The sequence below is a fragment of the Coregonus clupeaformis genome, unplaced genomic scaffold (genome assembly GCF_020615455.1).
Source record: "Coregonus clupeaformis isolate EN_2021a unplaced genomic scaffold, ASM2061545v1 scaf0658, whole genome shotgun sequence".
NCBI lineage: Eukaryota > Metazoa > Chordata > Actinopteri > Salmoniformes > Salmonidae > Coregonus > Coregonus clupeaformis.
Window position 1 is genome coordinate 160,883 of NW_025534113.1, and position 21,464 is coordinate 182,346.

General features: G+C 43.8%; 1 protein-coding gene across 1 annotated transcript; it reads right to left on the minus strand.

Moving 5' to 3' along the window:
- Window positions 1-908: 908 nt before the first annotated feature.
- Window positions 909-11,374, minus strand: LOC121550406 (zinc finger protein 420). The gene is made up of 7 exons (XM_041862657.2): window positions 11,230-11,374; window positions 9,514-9,716; window positions 7,084-7,185; window positions 5,453-5,548; window positions 4,587-4,697; window positions 4,315-4,438; window positions 909-4,100 (listed from the first exon to the last, which is right to left on the minus strand). Exons 1-7 carry the CDS (start codon window positions 11,255-11,257, stop codon window positions 1,357-1,359), a joined length of 3,408 nt encoding a protein of 1,135 aa, XP_041718591.2. The 5' UTR covers window positions 11,258-11,374; the 3' UTR covers window positions 909-1,356.
- Window positions 11,375-21,464: the final 10,090 nt, after the last annotated feature.

Here is a 21,464-nt window from a genome sequence, read left to right on the forward strand (position 1 = left end):
TAAAATGGTATTACTTATTAAATAATTTCTAAATAGAACTGAATAAATTGATTTTAACGCACTTGTGTGAAACCCTATCCAATAATTTTCTACCGGGGTAACTGGCACCCCCAGGAGGGGGGGGGGGCAGTTACCCCTTTTCTAAAAGCAACAATTCATGAAATAACTAAAAAAGTGTAAAAGTGTAAACTCGTCTCCCGAGTGGCGCAGTGGTCTAAGGCACTGCATCGCAGTGCTAGCTGTGCCACTAGAGATCCTGGTTAGAATCCAGGCTCTGTCGTAGCCGGCTGCAACCGGGAGACCAATGGGGCGGCACACAATTGGCCCAGCGTCGTCTAGGGTAGGGGAGGGAATGGCCGGAAGGGAGGTAGCTCAGTTGGTAGAGCATGGCGTTTGCAACGCCAGGGTTGTGGGTTCGATTCCCACGGGGGGCCAGTATAAAAATAAAATTGATGTATGCATTAACTGTAAGTCGCTCTGGATAAGAGCATCTGCTAAAACATGTAAACTGTAGCCATTTATTTCCCTTTATAGTTTTTTGCCTAAGCATGACCTTCATCCACATACCAATTTTTTTCTCTCCAAACGTTGCTTTTTTGTGTCAGCAATTAGACATTGTTCTTAGGGCTAGTTACCTCCTAGTACCCTAAATATCATGAAGTTGTTGGATAAAAATGTCAATAGCTTTTATGCCAAATACCCTTCCTGCAAAGGACCTTTCCATGGATTAGCCTACCTTTCAGTAAAATCAAACTTCACATTTTGTTCCAGTTTAACCGGTAATGATCTAGGGATATTTGAGGACCAGTGATGTTGACCAGAAGGATCCTAATAAAACATATTTCTGCAAGCATTGGTTGACTTTTGTATGAAGTGTATCTGTGCAAAAAGTTACAAATGTGAATACACCCATGTTTTTAAATCAGACAGATATTTTCATGTCTTTCTCCTTTATTATTGCTATTATCAGAAAATGCAATGTAGTGGTTATTTGAGAATAACAGTTGACATGTTTCAGCCTTTACTGTACATACTACAAATGAGCTATTGAAATTATCCACTGAATGATGAAAAAAAGCTGGAAAAAAGAGAAGGTACTAATTAAAACCAGAGGTGTTAAACCAGTAGTTGTTATATATAGTAAACAACAATAACTAAAATGCCAGAGTCTAACAGAGTGGTAATGCTTTTGACTCCGGTCCACATTTACCTGCCTGGGGACAAGGGTTCAAGCCCCTTCTCTGCCCTTCTGTCTGTCTCCCTACATTCTGTCTCCCTCACTACTTTCCCTGCTGTACTGTCTTAAAATGAACAACAATACAAAGGGACATCAGAGTTCCAAAAAAACCTTCAATTTTAATTCAAGGAGTGAGTGCATTGATGTTCAGTCAGGCGCTTTCTTTGAGCGAAAGCTAACCCACATTCCGCACACACATGTGGCTTCTGTTTTCCTGTATGGGTTCGCTCATGTCTTTGCCTATGGTAATTTAATCTGAAACTTTTGTCACAAATGCTGCATGCAAATGGCTTCTCTCCAGTGTGAAGTCGTTGGTGTGATTTCAGGAAACATAACTGTACGAAGGACTTTCCACAGTCTTGGCATTTGTATGGTCTCTCACCGGTATGGTATCTTTCATGCAGCCTTCTTTCATTGGCAGTGATGAAGGTTTTTGTGCAATAGGAGCATGGAAAAGGTCTTTCTCCTGTGTGAGTAAGTTCATGTCTTATCAATGACACTGCTTTCAAAAACTGCTTTCCACAGACTGCACAGGTATATCTCACCCCCTCATGAACTTGTTCAATGTGTGTATTCAGCTGAATCTTTGTCCGATAAGTCATGTCACACTGCGAACAAGAAAATGGTCTCTCCTCTGAGTGGGTCCCCATATGCATTGACAGGTTTCCACGATCCTTGTAGCTCTTTCCACACTGCCAGCACAGGAATGGCTTTTCTCCTGTGTGCTTCCTACTGTGTATTGTTAGAGAATTTGCTTTATTGAACTTTGCTTGACAAACAGAGCACTGGTAAGGGTACTCACCTGAGTGAACTCTCTCATGTTCAACAAGGTATCTTAACTGAGTGAAGGTTTTCTCACATTGAGAGCAGGCGTATGGTCCTGTGAATTTATGTTGATGCAGATAGTGATCTCTCAGACGCCCCAACAGGGTAAAGGTCTTCTCACACATGGTACACTGGATTTCCTTGTGCTGCATCAGCTTGTGTCTGTCAAAGGCAATGGAGTTTGGAAGTACCCTTCCACAATCAGAGCAATAGAATGGGTTGTGAATTCGCTTGTGTGTTCTTAGGGATGATGAACCTTTGAAGTCCTTCCCACAATCATCACATTTGAAGACCACCTTTCTTTTTTCACATTTGAAGACCACCTTTATTTTTTCCTCTCGGCATAAACTTTCTTGGTGTTGCTTCAAATTACAGATGTCATCGAAACTCTTTCCACATTTTTTACACCAGTGAACCAGTTGGAGTTGACTGGTAGAGGTCTCTGGAGCATCAGCCTTAGCAGCCAGTGGTTCGCTAGACTCCTCCTCTTGGTGCTGGTCTACCATCTGAGAGGACTCTTCTCGGTTCACCTTACAGATATATCTCTGGTGTTGATTCAAATTGTGCACGTACTTAAAGCGCTGCTCACAATTGCCACATTGATAAGGACGCTCATCTGAATGGGACCTCATATGAATAGCCATAACTGAAGCACGGTTAAAAATCTTCCCACACACAGTGCATGGTTTGGGTTCTTTGAGAGTCGGCACTGAAGTAACAGCCATGATAAGGGGCTCAGTGTCGTTTTCCTTGGTAGTGAGAGGGCTGATGCAACTCTCTGTGTTAACTTCCACTTCTTGCTGGTCCACACTCTGACCCAAGTCTTCTAGGATGCCCTCGTGACCAAGGATTTCCTGATGTTTCTTCAATGTATCTTTGTACTTAAAGCTTCTCTCACAAATAGCACAATTATAGGGACGTGCTTTTGAGTGAGATTTCAAGTGCCTTTCCATCTGTGAGGTACAAGTCAAAATCTTACCACAGACATAACAGGTTTTGGAATCTACCTGGGTTCGATTTTCTGCAGTGGCAAGAAAAACCTTGTCCGGTTGTGGGCCACTCTGTTGTTGTGCCATGTTCTGACCAACATCCTGACACAAATCTCCCTGGGTCATTTTCTGACACAATTCTCTCTGGTGTTTTTTCAAATCGTATGAATACTTGAATTTCTTACCACAATTGACACACCCAAATGGACGCTCTTTTGAGTGGGAGCTCATGTGCCTTACCAAGCTTGAAGTACGAGCAAAAAACCTCCCACACACAGAGCATGTGTTGGTGGCTGTGATAGTGTCCAGAGTTCCTTGATGAGATGGCCCTGGTGGAGAGGAAGTCTTAAGGGGTGATGTGATCAGAGATTTGCTAGTTGAGGGTTGTGGGATCTCTTCATTTTTATCATCAAACATCTTTAGCTCCTTTTCACAAACTCGCCTCTGGTGTCTCTTCAGATTATGACCATCCCTGAAGCTTTTTTCACATTCGAGGCACTTATACTTGAGATCTCCAGTGTGGGTTAGCTGATGCCTTTTCATGGCTGTGACTCGAGTGAAAGTCTTTCCACACACTTCACATGTCTTATTGAATGGGCCTCTTTTACATGACTTCTTTGGGGAGGGGCGACCCTTGGAGGATGATGGCTGTTTGATTGCACGCCCGGAAGAATCAGTCTTCCGAGGTTTCCGTCGTTTTGAAAACATTTTCTTAATCTGCAGCCTTTTGCTTCGTTTTAATGGTTGAAAATGTGATGGTCTGAGTGAATTCAAGCCAGTGACAGCTTGATTGTCAATTTCCCCAACGGCTGTCTCCATGTCAATACCGTAATCCTGCTCAGTAATTACGTCTCTTCTAACCTCATCTGCTGGAACTAGTCCATCAATTTCCTTTGTCCGATTCTCCAACAACTCTCTTGCTTCCATTCCCTCCAAATTCATGCTTTCTGACTGTGTATCTGAGTCTACATCTGGGGCAGTCACCACTCGCACGTATGGAGGAAGAGACAAAGAGGAGAGGATGCAGTCACCAAAGGACGATGGAGTTCCTTTTCATGCAAAAGAGGGAGACATTTAAAAATATTACGGTTAAATTGAACAGCACATATGATAATTATGTCAATGCCTCAAATATAAACTTTTACCAGACAAACATAACCAATAATCTATATCCTATACATAATTACTCTACCTGACACATCATTTGCAATTTTTTCACAACCAATCCAAACCATGGATCCTCTGACTCTGTATGATACTCACCGATGGAGTCCAAATGTCCACGTTTTCTGTGGTACTGGAGCAGGGTCCTCAATTGTCTGAAGTCAGGTACAAACTGTACACATTTCTCCAGAGCAGAGGGGACAGCATTTAGCAAGGAGGCGGTCTTGAGAGAGAGGAACATGGTTTAAAAGCATTAACAACAAACTAAAATGTCCAACTCACAGTTCCTTAAACATATTGATTCTTGCTTGGTATTCTTGACTTCTAATTCCCCAAGCTAATTAGATAAAGGTGTTATTCCTTATTATTACCTGTTCAAGGTCTGGTATGGGAAGTAACTTCTCAAGTCTGGAAAGGAATTCCAACATCAACATCTGTATTGCAGTGTCATACTTGGGCCCGAATTCCACAGGGAACACATCCTAGGAGAGAATAAATAAATGTAATAATGTCGATAATTAGCCTAAAATGTGTACTGCTATTCCCTTTGGTCTTAGACCATCATACAGCCACTTCAACACCCTAAAGCAGAATGTTTTAGTATTTTGTTTGATCTATAAAGAAACCATAACTAAACCACAAACACCTGGAGGTGGGAATACAGTATGTGTGAATGAGAAGGACCCAAACCTGTAGAAATATAGTACTTTAATGTATTGGAGATGAAGTCTTGTACAGTACCAGTCAAAAGTTTGGACATACCTACTCATTCCAGGGTTTTTCTTTATTTTTTACTATTTTCTACATTGTAGTGAATATGTCAACCTCATAAGGCTGGTTGAGAGAATGCCAAGAGTGTGCAAAGCTGTCATCAAGGCAAAGGGTGGCTACTTTGAAGAATCTCAAATCCAAAATATATTCTGATTTGATTAACACTATTTTGGTTACTACATGATTCCATATGTGTTATTTCATAGTTTTGATGTCTTCACTATTATTCTAAGATGTAGAAAATAGTCAAAATAAAGAAAAACCCTTGAATGAGTAGGTGTGTCCAAACTTTTGAATGGTACTGTACATGGATGTAACATTTAGAATATTTAAAAAAAACAGTATTTTTCTGCTTTCTTGCCAACTTCTTATGGCCAAACATTGACAATGGAATAAGCAAAATCACAAACAGATCTGGTACCAGGCTAGGTTCTAACTGCAGCGAAGACTAAATGGAGAGACAAACCTGGTAGAAGTTCTCCCTTTCACTTGGGTCTTTCAGCAGAGATTCAACCAGCTCCACAAAGTTTGATTCAGATAATTCCACCTCTGCATCACCTGACTGTAACAAAACATGCACAACTATTACATCACTGAAGCTTACAACTCAATCACACAATAGTCTGGTTGGGCCTATTGGTTTTGCATCATCTGGTTCCACAGGTGGGCGGAGTTTGCACATTTTAGAAAATGTTTCATTTGTCCTAAAGCTAAATCTCCAGCCAGCCGGGGGCACATCGGATTAAATCCATTTGAATTCAATTACTTTTTGACAGCATCCCTTTTGATTTAAACAAAACATTCCATATATGTTTGCTCATGGAAGAAGTGGTCAGAAAGTTACTTTTTTGTACCTGAATGCCAAAACATTCACGAGGTAAAAGTACTTAAAGTTGACCCATTTTGCATTCCCCACCAAACCATGAGACATCAATGTCTTAATCACTGGAAAAGATAAACGGTTGAGTTTGATATCATTTAAAAGCTTACAAACAGGGTTGTCAAACTATTTTATAATAAAAAATAAAAAAATAAAAATTTATACAAATTATGACATTTATTAACCGTTAATGTCAGTTATCTAAAAACAAGTACTTTTTTTTTCTTCATATTCCCATATGGTGTAGCTTAAACCTTTACATCATCTGAGGTTTTTGTGTTGAGCCCACCATCGGTTGAGACACAACATGCTCTTGAATACAGTGTGGGTGTCATTTCAATCATAGAAATAAAATGTATAGAATGTACCTATCCCATCAGACCAATGCAATTTAGCTAGTACTCCATTGACATTTTAATTGAATGGACATTTTTACTTCTAATTATTACCACAAAGATGACTCCCGGTCCACCCATCGTCGAATGTCAACTTAAATGGTCATGTCTATACTAGTATCTATATTTCTACGATTTCAATAGGTTTCCTATGGAGGAATGAGAGTATAATTTAAAACAACAGATATTCCATTCTAGTCAACATTCTCTGATGTGTGGTACCATTTGAAAGTAGAAATTTCAATTTGATTTTAGTACATTTATCAGCCAAAACATGACACCCGCCCTGTATTCAAGAGCACGTTGTGTCTCAACCGATTGCAGGTACAACACAACTTCAGGTGATGTAAAATAGGGTCTGAGCTACAACATATGCAAATATGTTTTTATTTATTAGTTTAAGCATTTTTAGATCATTTACATTTAAGGTTAAAAAATGACAAATGTTTATTAATACCCTTTTTTAGAAATTATAAAATAGTTTGGAAACCCTGTTTGCAAGCTTTTCAATGATGTCAATTTCAACTGGTTATCTTTTTTAGTGATGAAGACATGTCATGATGGTATGGTCAAGGATGCGAAATAGGTCAACTTTAAGCACCTTTATCTCTTGAATGTTTTGCTGTTCAAGTCCAAAAAGTCACTTTCTGAGCACTGCTACAATGGGCAAATATGTATGGAGGTTTCATTCAAATCAAAAGGGATGCTGTCAAAAAGTGATTGAATTCGAAATGGATTTACCCATCACTGAACATCAGTGAGCACGCCGAATTACATAGGCATGTGTTCTTCAGCTCCAATCCCTCTTTGAAAGATACTCACCTCTGCTTCCCCAGTGGATGTGAGGGATCGGATCCTGTCCAGGTGTTGCTGAATATTCTGGAGGTCTAATGTCTGCTCAGTGCCACACAACTCCAGAACCAGCTGAAATGACAAATGGCCAGTCAATAGTTGGTCAAAGGTCAACCCCACACTTCCTAGGCACTGCTCTGTTCTCATTGTAACACATTTTGAGAAAACGACAGATAGCCTAGATAAGGCCCAATGTCAGTATTCAATTGAAAAAAATCAGCGCCAGGGTCTTCATCTCTGTCAATTACCAAAACCAGTCAGTTGTCTAAGGCCAGAGTCAACTGTCTACATTGTTTTGTCTAAAGGTAGGATAGCTCCAGGGTGCGTTGTGGTGTTTACTATGATAACTATAAATATCTGCTTCTAAAAGTGGATGTAATACATTCTTGTAGACTGCTCAGTGATCTAAAGGATGCAAAATAACTGCCTTCTGATGATAGATAGGCATATACCTTCATACTGTACATGGGAAAAGTTCTGCTTAGACCTCATATAGATAGGAGTTCTAGATCTACAGTGGGGAAAAAATGTATTTAGTCAGCCACCAATTGTGCAAGTTCTCCCACTTAAAAAGATGAGAGAGGCCTGTAATTTTCATCATAGGTACACGTCAACTATGACAGACAAAATGAGGAAAAAAATCCAGAAAATCACATTGTAGGATTTTTTATGAATTTATTTGCAAATTATGGTGGAAAATAAGTATTTGGTCAATAACAAAAGTTTCTCAATACTTTGTTATATACCCTTTGTTGGCAATGACACAGGTCAAACGTTTTCTGTAAGTCTTCACAAGGTTTTCACACACTGTTGCTGGTATTTTGGCCCATTCCTCCATGCAGATCTCCTCTAGAGCAGTGATGTTTTGGGGCTGTCGCTGGGCAACACAGACTTTCAACTCCCTCCAAAGATGTTCTATGGGGTTGAGATCTGGAGACTGGCTAGGCCACTCCAGGACCGTGAAATGCTTCTTACGAAGCCACTCCTTCGTTGCCCGGGCGGTGTGTTTGGGATCATTGTCATGCTGAAAGACCCAGCCACGTTTCATCTTCAATGCCCTTGCTGATGGAAGGTTTTCACTCAAAATCTCACGATACATGGCCCCATTCATTCTTTCCTTTACACGGATCAGTCATCCTGGTCCCTTTGCAGAAAAACAGCCCCAAAGCATGATGTTTCCACCCCCATGCTTCATAGTAGGTATGGTGTTCTTTGGATGCAACTTAGCATTCTTTGTCCTCCAAACACGACGAGTTGAGTTTTTACCAAAAAGTTATATTTTGGTTTCATCTGAACATATGACATTCTCCCAATCCTCTTCTGGATCATCCAAATGCACTCTAGCAAACTTCAGACGGGCCTGGACATGTACTGGCTTAAGCAGGGGGACACGTCTGGCACTGCAGGATTTGAGTCCCTGGCGGCGTAGTGTGTTACTGATGGTAGGCTTTGTTACTTTGGTCCCAGCTCTCTGCAGGTCATTCACTAGGTCCCCCGTGTGGTTCTGGTATTTTTGCTCACCGTTCTTGTGATCATTTTGACCCCCCGGGGTGAGATCTTGCGTGGAGCCCCAGATCGAGGGAGATTATCAGTGGTCTTGTATGTCTTCCATTTCCTAATAATTGCTCTCACAGTTGATTTCTTCAAACCAAGCTGCTTACCGATTGCAGATTCAGTCTTCCCAGCCTGGTGCAGGTTTACAATTTTGTTTCTGGTGTCCTTTGACAGCTCTTTGGTCTTGGCCATAGTGGAGTTTGGATGGGACTGTTTGAGGTTGTGGACAGGTGTCTTTTATACTGATAACATGTTCAAACAGGTGCCATTAATACAGGTAACGAGTGGAGGACAGAGGAGCCTCTTAAAGAAGAAGTTACAGGTCTGTGAGAGCCAGAAATCTTGCTTGTTTGTAGGTGACCAAATACTTATTTTCCACCATAATTTGCAAATAAATTCATTAAAAAACCTACAATGTGATTTTCTGGATTTTTCTTTCTCAGTTTGTCTGTCATAGTTGACGTGTACCTATGATAAATTACAGGCCGCTCTCATCTTTTTAAGTGGGAGAACTTGCACAATTGGTGGCTGACTAAATACTTTTTCCCCCCACTGTATGTAGGAGTTCTAGATCTATGTAGGAGTTCTAGGCCTCCTGTAGCTCAGTTGGTAGAGCATGGCGCTTGCAACGCCAGGGTTGTGGGTTCGATTCCCACGGGGGGCCAGTATGAAAAAAATGTATGAAAAATGTATGCACTAACTGTAAGTCGCTCTGGATAAGAGTGTCTGCTAAATGACTAAAATGTAGGAGTTCTAGGTCTATGTTTGGGCTAAAGGCTAGGACTACCGTCACATCATCATCTTGTTGCATGTTTATTTTCCCCCATTCTGAGCCCAATCTCTTACCCTTGCTCGAAGCCCCAGGATGAGTTGGGCCCTCTGACTGCAACTCAAAAGCTCTGGCACAATCTCTGTCACCGTGGTGACAAATTCCTCCAGCATCCCATAATCTTGAACATCTCCTCGCTGAACCACTTGCCACATGGCCGCAGAGACAAGCCGCAGTGGTGGAATGAAGAGACGCAGAGAGGGAAGAAGAAGAGGGGGACCTAAAAATAGGAAAATAAGTTGTTAGCCGACACACCGCCACTCTGACTAGGCGCGCGCATTCATCAATCAATCAATCAATCAATCAATTTTATTTTATATAGCCCTTCTTACATCAGCTAATATCTCGAAGTGCTGTACAGAAACCCAGCCTAAAACCCCAAACAGCTAGTAATGCAGGTGTAGAAGCACGGTGGCTAGGGAAAACTCCCTAGAAAGGCAAAACCTAGGGAAGAAACCTAGAGAGGAACCAGGCTATGAGGGGTGGCCAGTCCTCTTCTGGCTGTGCCGGGTGGAGATTATAACAGAACCATGCCAAGATGTTCAAAAATGTTCATAAGTGACAAGCATGGTCAAATAATAATCAGGAATAAATCTCAGTTGGCTTTTCATAGCCGATCATTAGAGTTTAAAACAGCAGGTCTGGGACAGGTAGGGGTTCCATAACCGCAGGCAGAACAGTTTAAACTGGAATAGCAGCAAGGCCAGGCGGACTGGGGACAGCAAGGAGTCACCACGGCCGGTAGTCCCGACGTATGGTCCTAGGGGCTCAGGTCTCTCAGTTGGCTTTTCATAGCCGATCATTTAGAGTTGAAAACAGCAGGTCTGGGACAGGTAGGGGTTTCGTAGCCGCAGGCAGAACAGTTGAAACTGGAATAGCAGCAAGGCCAGGCGGACTGGGGACAGCAAGGTGTCATCATGCCCGGTAGTCCTGACGTATGGTCCTAGGGCTCAGGTTCTCAGAGAGAAAGAGAGAACGAGAGAATTAGAGAGAGCATTCATATGACCTAGCTAGCTAGCTCTAGCTAAAGAGTTACCACACTTTAGACTAACGTCAGTAAAAATATATGTTATGTTAACGGGATATTTAAAGCGACAATCAGCAGTAGAAACAATAACAAAGCTGGGTCCCGATTCCCCACCCATATTAAGGTATAAAACTAAGGGATGGGGCTAGAGAAATGTAACCGCTCTCATATAGAAATAGTTATGGATACAAGGACTGGCCATCCATGATATCAACATTATAGTTTTAGTCATGTTTTGAGTCTATATAGTGTTTGTTTACAATTACATTGTTGACAAACATTGGAATAAAACAAGCTTATATTTTGGGTTGATGGGGTATGACCAATGATTTATATACATCATTGGGTACGACGACAGTAGAACTTTGCTAATGAGGCATTTAAGTTATATTCTTCAAGAATCAATGGGTTCATGTCATTAATAAGTACAACAATGGATGTAGCAACTGCTGATTTGACCCTTTAAACAACGATATAGAGTGAAATAAAGTAATTCATGATTTCGAAACAGTCTAGATATTGCAGATACGTGGACTTGCCAGTGCCACCATTTCAGCTAGCCTAGGCAGCCTATACTACGTTTCAGGCAGGGCGGGATCATAGGGCAAGAGACGGCATACGCCATGTTGAACATCGAACGTACACCAAGCCTAGCTAACGTTAGCTACGTTATCAAATTTGTTAACAATTTATACCGTTAACTTACCATTTTCGCATGGATCCTGACTTTGCATCTCGGCCTCATCCAATAGTCAGCAGGACGCTTAGGTACACTTGAAAAGTAAGCTAGCTAGATTTGATTTAGATGCCCCACTTCCCGGTCTAGAGTTTCCGTTCTCGCTATAGACCATTCAGGCAGTGAGGACCGGAAGTTGTTGCTATCAGTTTCCGGGCTTTCTTGTTTTTCTAAATAAACACACATGGGGCTTTCCTAAACACTTATTAAATCTCATAAAGGACTACCTACTGCAATGCTTTGTTCTGTATTTTAGTGGGCGTGTTCATACTACCGCTACATCATATTTATTAGACTAAATTCATTTAAAAGTCGATGAAAAAAGTGTAGGAATAGCTCATGCAAAGCCCACATGTTTATATGTAATGTAAATGACAATTGTCATTATTACATCGTTTATACAATTTTCATCAAAACAATTTTTAGGCCCTCATAATGATGTTGACGATGGTGATGTATTCTGACATTATAGCACCACCCTGTGGCCGTATTAAGCTATTACTATTATTATCGAATGACAGTGTAGTACAGGGTAGTACAATTCTATTTACGGTGTACTAGGAGCATCAATGCGGTGCAGCGGGTCAGGGCTGGTTGACTCTGTAAGGCAGAGAGCCAGAGACAGGCTGCTGACGAAGATGGCGGCCTCGCGACTAGCTCTTAGGAAACTTTGCGGTATTTTGTTTTTTTAATGTATAATTTTTTACATTATTAGCTCAGAAAGTGTTTTGTGTCATTACATACAGCCGGGAAAAACTATTGGATATCAGAGCGGTGGTAACTCACCAGCATTACGACCAGGAATACGACTTTCCCGCAGCAGATCCTTTGTTTGCTCTCCCCAGGGCAACTGAACTGATTCCAGCGGCTGACCCAAAACATCGCCGACGGAGGAGAGGCACTCGGAGCGGCCTGCTGGTTCGACTTAGGAGGCGCACACACCACCCACCGCTTCCAAGTATACTACTCACTAATGTTCAGTCTTTGGATAACAAAGTCGACGAGCTCAGGGCAAGGATTTCTTTCCAGAGAGACATCAGGGCCTGTAACATACTTTGTTTAACGGAAACATGGCTCTCTGGGGATATTCTGTCAAAATCGGTCCAGCCAGATGGGTTCTCAGTTCATCGCGCAGACAGAAATAAATATATTTCCTGGAAGCAGAAGGGCGGAGGTGTGTGTTTCATGATTAACGACTCATGGTGTAATTGTAGTAACATACAGGAACTCAAGTCCTTTTGTTCACCTGACCTAGAATACGTCACAATCAAATGCCGACCGTATTATCTCCCAAGATACTTTTCTTTGGTTATAGTCACGGCCGTGTATTTACCCCCTCAAGCCGATACCACGACGGCCCTCAAAGAACTTCACTGCTTTATGCAAACTGGAAACCACATATCCTGAGGCTGCATTTATTGTAGCCAGGGATTTTAACAAAGCAAATTTGAGGACTAGGCTGCCGAAGTTCTATCAACATATCGACTGTTGTACTCAGGCTGCTAAAATCCTCGACCATTGCTTTTCAAACTTCTGGGATGGTTATAAGGCCCTCCCCCGCCCTCCTTTCGGAAAATCTGACCACGACTCCGTTTTGCTCCTCCCTTCCTATAGGCAGAAACTCAAACAGGAAGTACCCTTGCTAAGGACTATTCAACGCTGGTCGGACCAATCGGAATCCACGCTTCAAGATTGTTTTCATCACGCGGACTGGGATATGTTCCGGGTAGCTTGCGAAAATAATTTAGACGAATACACTGAAACGGTGACTGAGTTTATCAGGAAGTGTATAGGAGATGTTGTGCCCACTGTGACTATTAAAACCTACCCTAACCAGAAACCGTGGATAGATGGCAGCATTCACGCAAAATTGAAAGCGCGAAACACCGCATTTAACCATGGCAAGGTGACTGGGAATATGGCAGAATACAAACAGTGTAGCTACTCACTACGCAAGACAATTAAACTGGCAAAACATCAGTATAGAGACAAAGTGCAGTAGCAATTTAACGGCTCAGACACGAGACGTATGTGGCAGGGTCTACAGACAATCACGGACTACAAAAGGAAAACCAGCCATGTCGCCGACACCGACGTCTGGCTTCCAGACAAGCTAAACACCTTCTTCGCCCGCTTTGAGGATAAAACAGTGCCACCGACGCGGCCCACTACCAAGGACTGTGGGCTCTCCTTCTCTGTAGCCGACGTGAGTAAGACATTTAAGCATGTGAACCCCCGCAAGGCTGCCGGCAAAGACGGCATCCCTAGCCGCGTCCTCAGAGCATGCGCAGACCAGCTGGCTGGTGTGTTTACAGACATATTCAATCTCTCCCTATCCCAGTCTGCTGTCCCCACATGCATCAAGATGGCCACCATTGTTCCTGTACCCAAGAAAGCAAAGGTTACTGAACTAAATGACTATCGACCCGTAGCACTCACCTCTGTCATCATGAAGTGCTTTGAGAGACTACTCAAGGATCATATCACTTCTACCTTACCTGTCACCGTAGACCCACTTCAATTTGCTTACCGCCCCAATAGATCCACAGACGATGCAATCGCCATCACACTGCACACTGCCCTATCCCATCTGGACAAGAGGAATACCTATGTAAGAATGCTGTTCATTGACTATAGCTCAGCATTCAACACCATAGTACCCTCCAAGCTCATCATTAAGCTCGAGGCCCTGGGTCTGAACCCTGCCCTGTGCAACTGGGTCCTGGACTTCCTGACGGGCCGCCCCCCAGGTGGTGAAAGTAGGAAACAACATCTCCACTTCGCTGATCCTCAACACTGGGGCCCCACAAGAGTGCGTTCTCAGCCCCCTCCTGTACTCCCTGTTCAACCATGACCGCGTGGCCAACCAACTCAATCATCAAGTTTGCAGACGGCACAACAGTAGTAGGCTTGATTACCAACAATGACGAGACAGCCTACAGGGAGGAGGTGAGGGCTCTGGGAGTGTGGTGCCAGGAAAATAACCTCTCACTCAACATCAACAAAACAAAGGAGATGATCGTGGACTTCAGGAAACAGCAGAGGGTGCACCCCCCTATCCACATCGACGGGACCGCAGTGGAGAAGGTGGAAAGCTTCAAGTTCCTTGCCGTACACACCACTGACAAACTGAAATGGTCCACCCACGCAGACAGTGTGGTGAAGAAGGCGCAACAGAGCCTCTTCAACCTCATGAGGCTGAAGAAATTTAGCTTGGCACCTAAAACCCTCACACACTTTTACAGATGCACAATTGAGAGCATCCTGTCGGACTGTATCACCGCCTGGTACGGCAACTGCACCGCCCGCAACCCCAGGGATCTCCAGAGGGTGGTGCAGTCTGCCGAACGCATTACCGGGGGCAAACTACCCGCCCTCCAGGACACCTACAGCACCCGATGTCACAGGAAGGCCAAAAAGATCATCAAGGGCATCAACCACCCGAGCCACTGCCTGTTCACCCCGCTATCATCCAGAAGGCGAGGTCAGTACAGGTGCATCAAAGCTGGGACCGAGAGAATGAAAAACAGCTTCTATCTCAAGGCCATCAGACTGTTAAATAGCCATCACTAGCACATTAGAGACTGCTGCTGCCTATTGAAATCACTGGCCACTTTAAGAAATGGAACACTAGTCACTTTAATAATGTTTACATATCTTGCACTACTCATGTCATATATATATATATATATACAGTGGGGGAAAAAAGTATTTAGTCAGCCACCAATTGTGCAAGTTCTCCCACTTAAAAAGATGAGAGAGGCCTGTAATTTTCATCATAGCTACACGTCAACTATGACAGACAAATTGAGAGAAAAAAATCCAGAAAATCACATTGTAGGAATTTTTTATGAATTTATTTGCAAATTATGGTGGAAAATAAGTATTTGGTCACCTACAAACAAGCAAGATTTCTGGCTCTCACAGACCTGTAACTTCTTCTTTAAGAGGCTCCTCTGTCCTCCACTCGTTACCTGTATTAATGGCACCTGTTTGAACTTGTTATCAGTATAAAAGACACCTGTCCACAACCTCAAACAGTCACACTCCAAACTCCACTATGGCCAAGACCAAAGAGCTGTCAAAGGACACCAGAAACAAAATTGTAGACCTGCACCAGGCTGGGAAGACTGAATCTGCAATAGGTAAGCAGCTTGGTTTGAAGAAATCAACTGTGGGAGCAATTATTAGGAAATGGAAGACATACAAGACCACTGATAATCTCCCTCGATCTGGGGCTCACGCAAGATCTCACCCCGTGGGGTCAAAATGATCACAAGAACGGTGAGCAAAAATCCCAGAACCACATGGGGGGACCTAGTGAATGACCTGCAGAGAGCTGGGATCAAAGTAACAAAGCCTACCATCAGTAACACACTACGCCGCCAGGGACTCAAATCCTGCAGTGCCAGACGTGTCCCCCCTGCTTAAGCCAGTACATGTCCAGGCCCGTCTGAAGTTTGCTAGAGTGCATTTGGATGATCCAGAAGAGGATTGGGAGAATGTCATATGGTCAGATGAAACCAAAATATAACTTTTTGGTAAAAACTCAACTGGTCGTGTTTGGAGGACAAAGAATGCTGAGTTGCATCCAAAGAACACCATACCTACTGTGAAGAATGAGGGTGGAAACATCATGTTTTGGGGCTGTTTTTCTGCAAAGGGACCAGGACGACTGATCCATGTAAAGGAAAGAATGAATGGGGCCATGTATCGTGAGATTTTGAGTGAAAACCTCCTTCCATCAGCAAGGGCATTGAAGATGAAACGTAGCTGGGTCTTTCAGCATGACAATGATCCCAAACACACCGCCCGGGCAACGAAGGAGTGGCTTCGTAAGAAGCATTTCAAGGTCCTGGAGTGGCCTAGCCAGTCTCCAGATCTCAACCGCATAGAAAATCTTTGGAGGGAGTTGAAAGTCCGTGTTGCCTAGCGACAGCCCCAAAACATCACTGCTCTAGAGGAGATCTGCATGGAGGAATGGGCCAAAATACCAGCAACAGTGTGTGAAAACCTTGTGAAGAAAACAGAAAACAGAAAACTTTTGACCTGTGTCATTGCCAACAAAGGGTATATAACAAAGTATTGAGAAACTTTTGTTATTGACCAAATACTTATTTTCCACCATAATTTGCAAATACATTCATTAAAAATCCTACAATGTGATTTTCTGGATTTTTTTTCCTCATTTTGTCTGTCATAGTTGATGTGTACCTATGATGAAAATTACAGGCCTCTCTCATCCTTTTAAGTGGGAGAACTTGCACAATTGGTGGCTGACTAAATACTTTTTTCCCCCACTGTATACTGTATTCTATAATATTCTACTGTATCTTAGTCCATGTCGCTCTGTCATTGCTTGTCCATATATGTATATATTCTTGAATTCCATTCCTTTCTTAGATTTGTGTGTATTGGGTATATGTTGTGGAATTGTTAGATATTACTTGTTAGATGTTACTGCACTGTCGGAGCTAGAAGCACAAGCATTTCGCTACACCCGCAATAACATCTGCTAAACACGTGTGACAATTTTTATTTTATTTTTATTTTATTTGAGGCAAAGAGCACCAATGGAGGCAGGGGGTGAGAGAGGCTGATGACCCCAGACAGGACCAATGGAGGCCGGGGTGAGAGGTTGACGACCCCAGACCTACAGTGGGGAGAACAAGTATTTGATACACTGCCGATTTTGCAGGTTTTCCTACTTACCAAGCATGTAGAGGTCTGTAATTCTTATCATAGGTACACTTCAACTGTGAGAGACGGAATCTAAAAGTTACATTGTATGATTTTAAAGTAATTACTTTGCATTTTATTGCATGACATAAGTATTTGATACATCAGAAAAGCAGAACTGCAAAAACCTTTGTTTGCAATTACAGAGATCATACGTTTCCTGTAGGTCTTGACCAGGTTTGCACACACTGCAGCAGGGATTTTGGCCCACTCCTCCATACAGACCTTCTCCAGATCCTTCAGGTTTCGGGGGCTGTCGCTGGGCATACGGACTTTCAGCTCCCTCCAAAGATTTTCTATAGGGTTCAAGTCTGGAGACTGGCAGGCCACTCCAGGACCTTGAGATGCTTCTTACGGAGCCACTCCTTAGTTGGCCTGGCTGTGTGTTTGGTCGTTGTCATGCTGGATGACCCAGCCATGACCCATCTTCAATGCTCTTACTGAGGGAAGGAGGTTGTTGGCCAAGATCTCGCGATACATGGCCCCATCCATCCTCCCCTCAATGCGGTGCAGTCGTCCTGTCCCCTTTGCAGAAAAGCATCCCCAAAGAATGATTTTTCCACCTCCATGCTTCATAGTTGGGATGGTGTTCTTGGGGTTGTACTCATCCTTCTTCTTCCTCCAAACACGGCGAGTGGAGTTTAGACCAAAAAGCTCTATTTTTGTCTCATCATACCACATGACCTTCTCCCATTCCTCCTCTGGATCATCCAGATGGTCATTGGCAAACTTCAGACGGGCCTGGACATGCGCTGGCTTGAGCAGGGGACCTTGCGTGCGCTGCAGGATTTTAATCCATGACGGCGTAGTGTGTTACTAATGGTTTTCTTTGAGACTGTGGTCCCAGCTCTCTTCAGGTCATTGACCAGGTCCTGCCGTGTAGTTCTGGGCTGATCCCTCACCTTCCTCATGATCATTGATGCCCCGACGAGGTGAGATCTTGCATGGAGCCCCCAGACCAAAGGTATTTGACCGTCACCTTGGAACTTCTTCCATTTTCTAATAATTGCGCCAACAGTTGTTGCCTTCTCACCAAGCTGCTTGCCTATTGTCCTGTAGCCCATCCCAGCCTTGTGCAGGTCTACAATTGTATCCCTGATGTCCTTACACAGCTCTCTGGTCTTGGCCATTGTGGAGAGGTTGGAGTCTGTTTGATTGAGTGTGTGGAAAGGTGTCTTTTATACAGGTAACGAGTTCAAACAGGTGCAGTTAATACAGGTAATGAGTGGAGAACAGGAGGGCTTCTTAAAGGAAAACTAACAGGTCTGTGAGAGCCGAATTCTTACTGGTTGGTAGGTGATCAAATACTTATGTCATGCAATAAAATGCAAATTAATTACTTAAAAATCATACAATGTGATTTTCTGGATTTTTGTTTTAGATTCCGTCTCTCACAGTTGAAGTGTACCTATGATAACAATTACAGACCTCTACATGCTTTGCAAGTAGGAAAACCTGCAAAATCGGCAGTGTATCAAATACTTGTTCTCCCCACTGTACATGATGGATGGAGGGTCCTCGTTGATGACCCCAGACCTACATGATGGATGGAGGGTCCTCGTTGATGACCCCGGACCTACATGATGGATGGAGGGTCCTCGTTGACGACCCCAGACCTACATGATGGATGGAGGGTCCTCGTTGACGACCCCAGGCCTACATGATGGATGGAGGGTCCTCGTTGATGATCCCAGACCTACATGATGGATGGAGGGTCCTCGTTGATGACCCCAGACCTACATGATGGATGGATGGTCCTCGTTGATGACCCCGGACCTACATGATGGATGGAGGGTCCTCGTTGACGACCCCAGACCTACATGATGGATGGAGGGTCCCCGTTGATGACCCCAGAACTACATGATGGATGGAGGGTCCTCGTTGATGACACCAGACCTACATGATGGATGGAGGGTCCTCATTGATGACCCCAGACCTACATGATGGATGGAGGGTCCTCGTTGATGACCCCGGACCTACATGATGGATGGAGGGTCCTCGTTGATGACCCCGGACCTACATGATGGATGGAGGGTCCTCGTTGACGACCCCGGACCTACATGATGGATGGAGGGTCCCCGTTGATGACCCCAGAACTACATGATGGAAGAAGGTTCCTCGTTGATGACACCAGACCTACATGATGGATGGAGGGTCCTCATTGATGACCCCAGACCTACATGATGGATGGAGGGTCCTCGTTGATGACCCCGGACCTACATGATGGATGGAGGTCCGTTGGCGACCCCAGACCTACATGATGGATGGAGGGTCGGTTGGCGACCCCAGACCCATGATGGATGGAGGGTCCTCGTTGACGACCCCAGACCTACATGATGGATGGAGGGTCCTCGTTGATGACCCCAGACCTACATGATGGATGGAGGGTCCTCGTTGACGACCCCAGACCTACATGATGGATGGAGGGTCCTCGTTGACGACCCCAGGCCTACATGATGGATGGAGGGTCCTCGTTGATGACCCCAGACCTACATGATGGATGGAGGGTCCTCGTTGATGATCCCAGACCTACATGATGGATGGAGGGTCCTCGTTGATGACCCCAGACCTACATGATGGATGGATGGTCCTCGTTGATGACCCCGGACCTACATGATGGATGGAGGGTCCTCGTTGACGACCCCAGACCTACATGATGGATGGAGGGTCCCCGTTGATGACACCAGACCTACATGATGGATGGAGGGTCCTCGTTGATGACCCCAGAACTACATGATGGATGGAGGGTCCTCATTGATGACACCAGACCTACATGATGGATGGAGGGTCCTCATTGATGACCCCAGACCTACATGATGGATGGAGGGTCCTCACTGATACAGAAGGTATTAGAGAGTCAAGGGAGGTACTCAGACAGCGGAAACAAATCAAATGGTTTCCCATTAAGGGTAATGGACTCATACCAACTGAAGTGTGTACACTGAGTGGACAAAACATTAAGAACACCTTCCTAATATTGACCCTTTTACCCTTGGAACAGCCTCAATTCATTGGGGAATAGACTCTACACGGTGTCGAAAGCGTTCCACAGGGTTGCTGGCCCATGTTGGCTCCAATGCTTCCCACAGTTGTGTCAAGTTGGCTGGATGTCCTTTGGGTGGTGGACCATTCTTGAGACACACAGGAAACGGTTGAGCATGAAAAACCCAGCAGCGTTGCAGTTCCTGACACAAACCAGTGCCCCTGGCACCTACCACCATACCCCGTTCAAAGGCACTTAAATCTTTGTTTTGCCCATTCACCCTCTGAATGGCAAACATACCCAATCTATGTCTCAATTGTCTCAAGGCTTAAAAATCCTTATTGAACCTGTGTCCTCCCCTTCATCGACAATGATTGAAGTGGATTTAACAAGTGACATCAATAAGGGATCATAGCTTTCACCTGGATTCACCTGGTTAGTCTAGGTCATGAAAAGAGCAGGTGTTCATAATGTTTTGTACAAATAATCATGATATCATTATGGCAGGTAGAAGGTTTTTGGGAAAGCCTTTCCATCTACCAGAAGACGTTTAGTCACTGCCGTAGCACACCCCCTGAAGCCCCAGCAAGGCGGGGGAGCCCCATAGCCGGCGGGAAGTAGGGGTGCTGAGGGTGTTGCAGCACCCCCTGAAAAATTGGAATAAAAACATGAATAAAAAACATTAAAAAATATATATATACACAACTATTTTACAAGAGTAGTGCACTGGGCCTTTACTAGTGCAACGAAGACGCTGGGAGTCGAGAAGCAGGTGCAGGTGGTAAGTTTAATAAAACAACGAACATGGAACGGCATCTTGAAATGAAACACAGAAACAATATTGCCTGGGGAATGAAGCTAAGGGAGTGCCAGATAAAGGGGAGGTAATGGAGTCCAGGGCTGCGTTTCAAACTCAAAGTAGACAGCCCTTGGCCCTAAACCCTCAGCCATTGAATTACGTTTTACATCGTGGCATCCGAGTGTACCTTACATGTCCCTTTCCCAAGCGAGGGAGAGTGATGATCGGAGAGGCAACGTCCTTGGTGGAAATCTTGAAGTTGAGCTTAAAAACAACCAACCTAAAGCTATTAATGTACCTAGTAAGCTAACGTATCTAGCTAGCACTCCTGTCAGGTAGCTAGCTACAGTTACCCATAGCTGGCTAGCTAGTTCTATAGTTTGGTCATTTATTCCAATACATTTCAGAATTCCAAAAAAATATGTTTATGAATCTAGCTACGTTTTATAGGCTCCTCACTACGAGACTAAGCCAATTTGCCAACACTAAAATCAATGTCATATATATGTTTTTAGCAAGCTAGCTTCATACTTTTTTTTTGAAATGCCGAAAATGCAGCCTTGTTGATTAAATGACACGTCGCGGCCACCAGAGTTTGACATATGACCCACAATGCAATGCAATGATGTTGGGATCTAGAATGTCGTCCACCGGAACCCAACACCACTCTTCTGGACCGTACCC

Excerpts from the sequence above, each read along its gene's own strand:
- LOC121550406 (XM_041862657.2), bottom strand. The coding sequence starts at position 11,257 with ATGCAAAGTCAGGATCCATGCGAAAATG. Across the intron at positions 4,439-4,586 it reads CCATACCAGACCTTGAACAG|ACCGCCTCCTTGCTAAATGC; the intron begins GTAATAATAAGG and ends CTCTCTCTCAAG. Across the intron at positions 4,101-4,314 it reads TGGACATTTGGACTCCATCG|GAACTCCATCGTCCTTTGGT; the intron begins GTGAGTATCATA and ends TTGCATGAAAAG.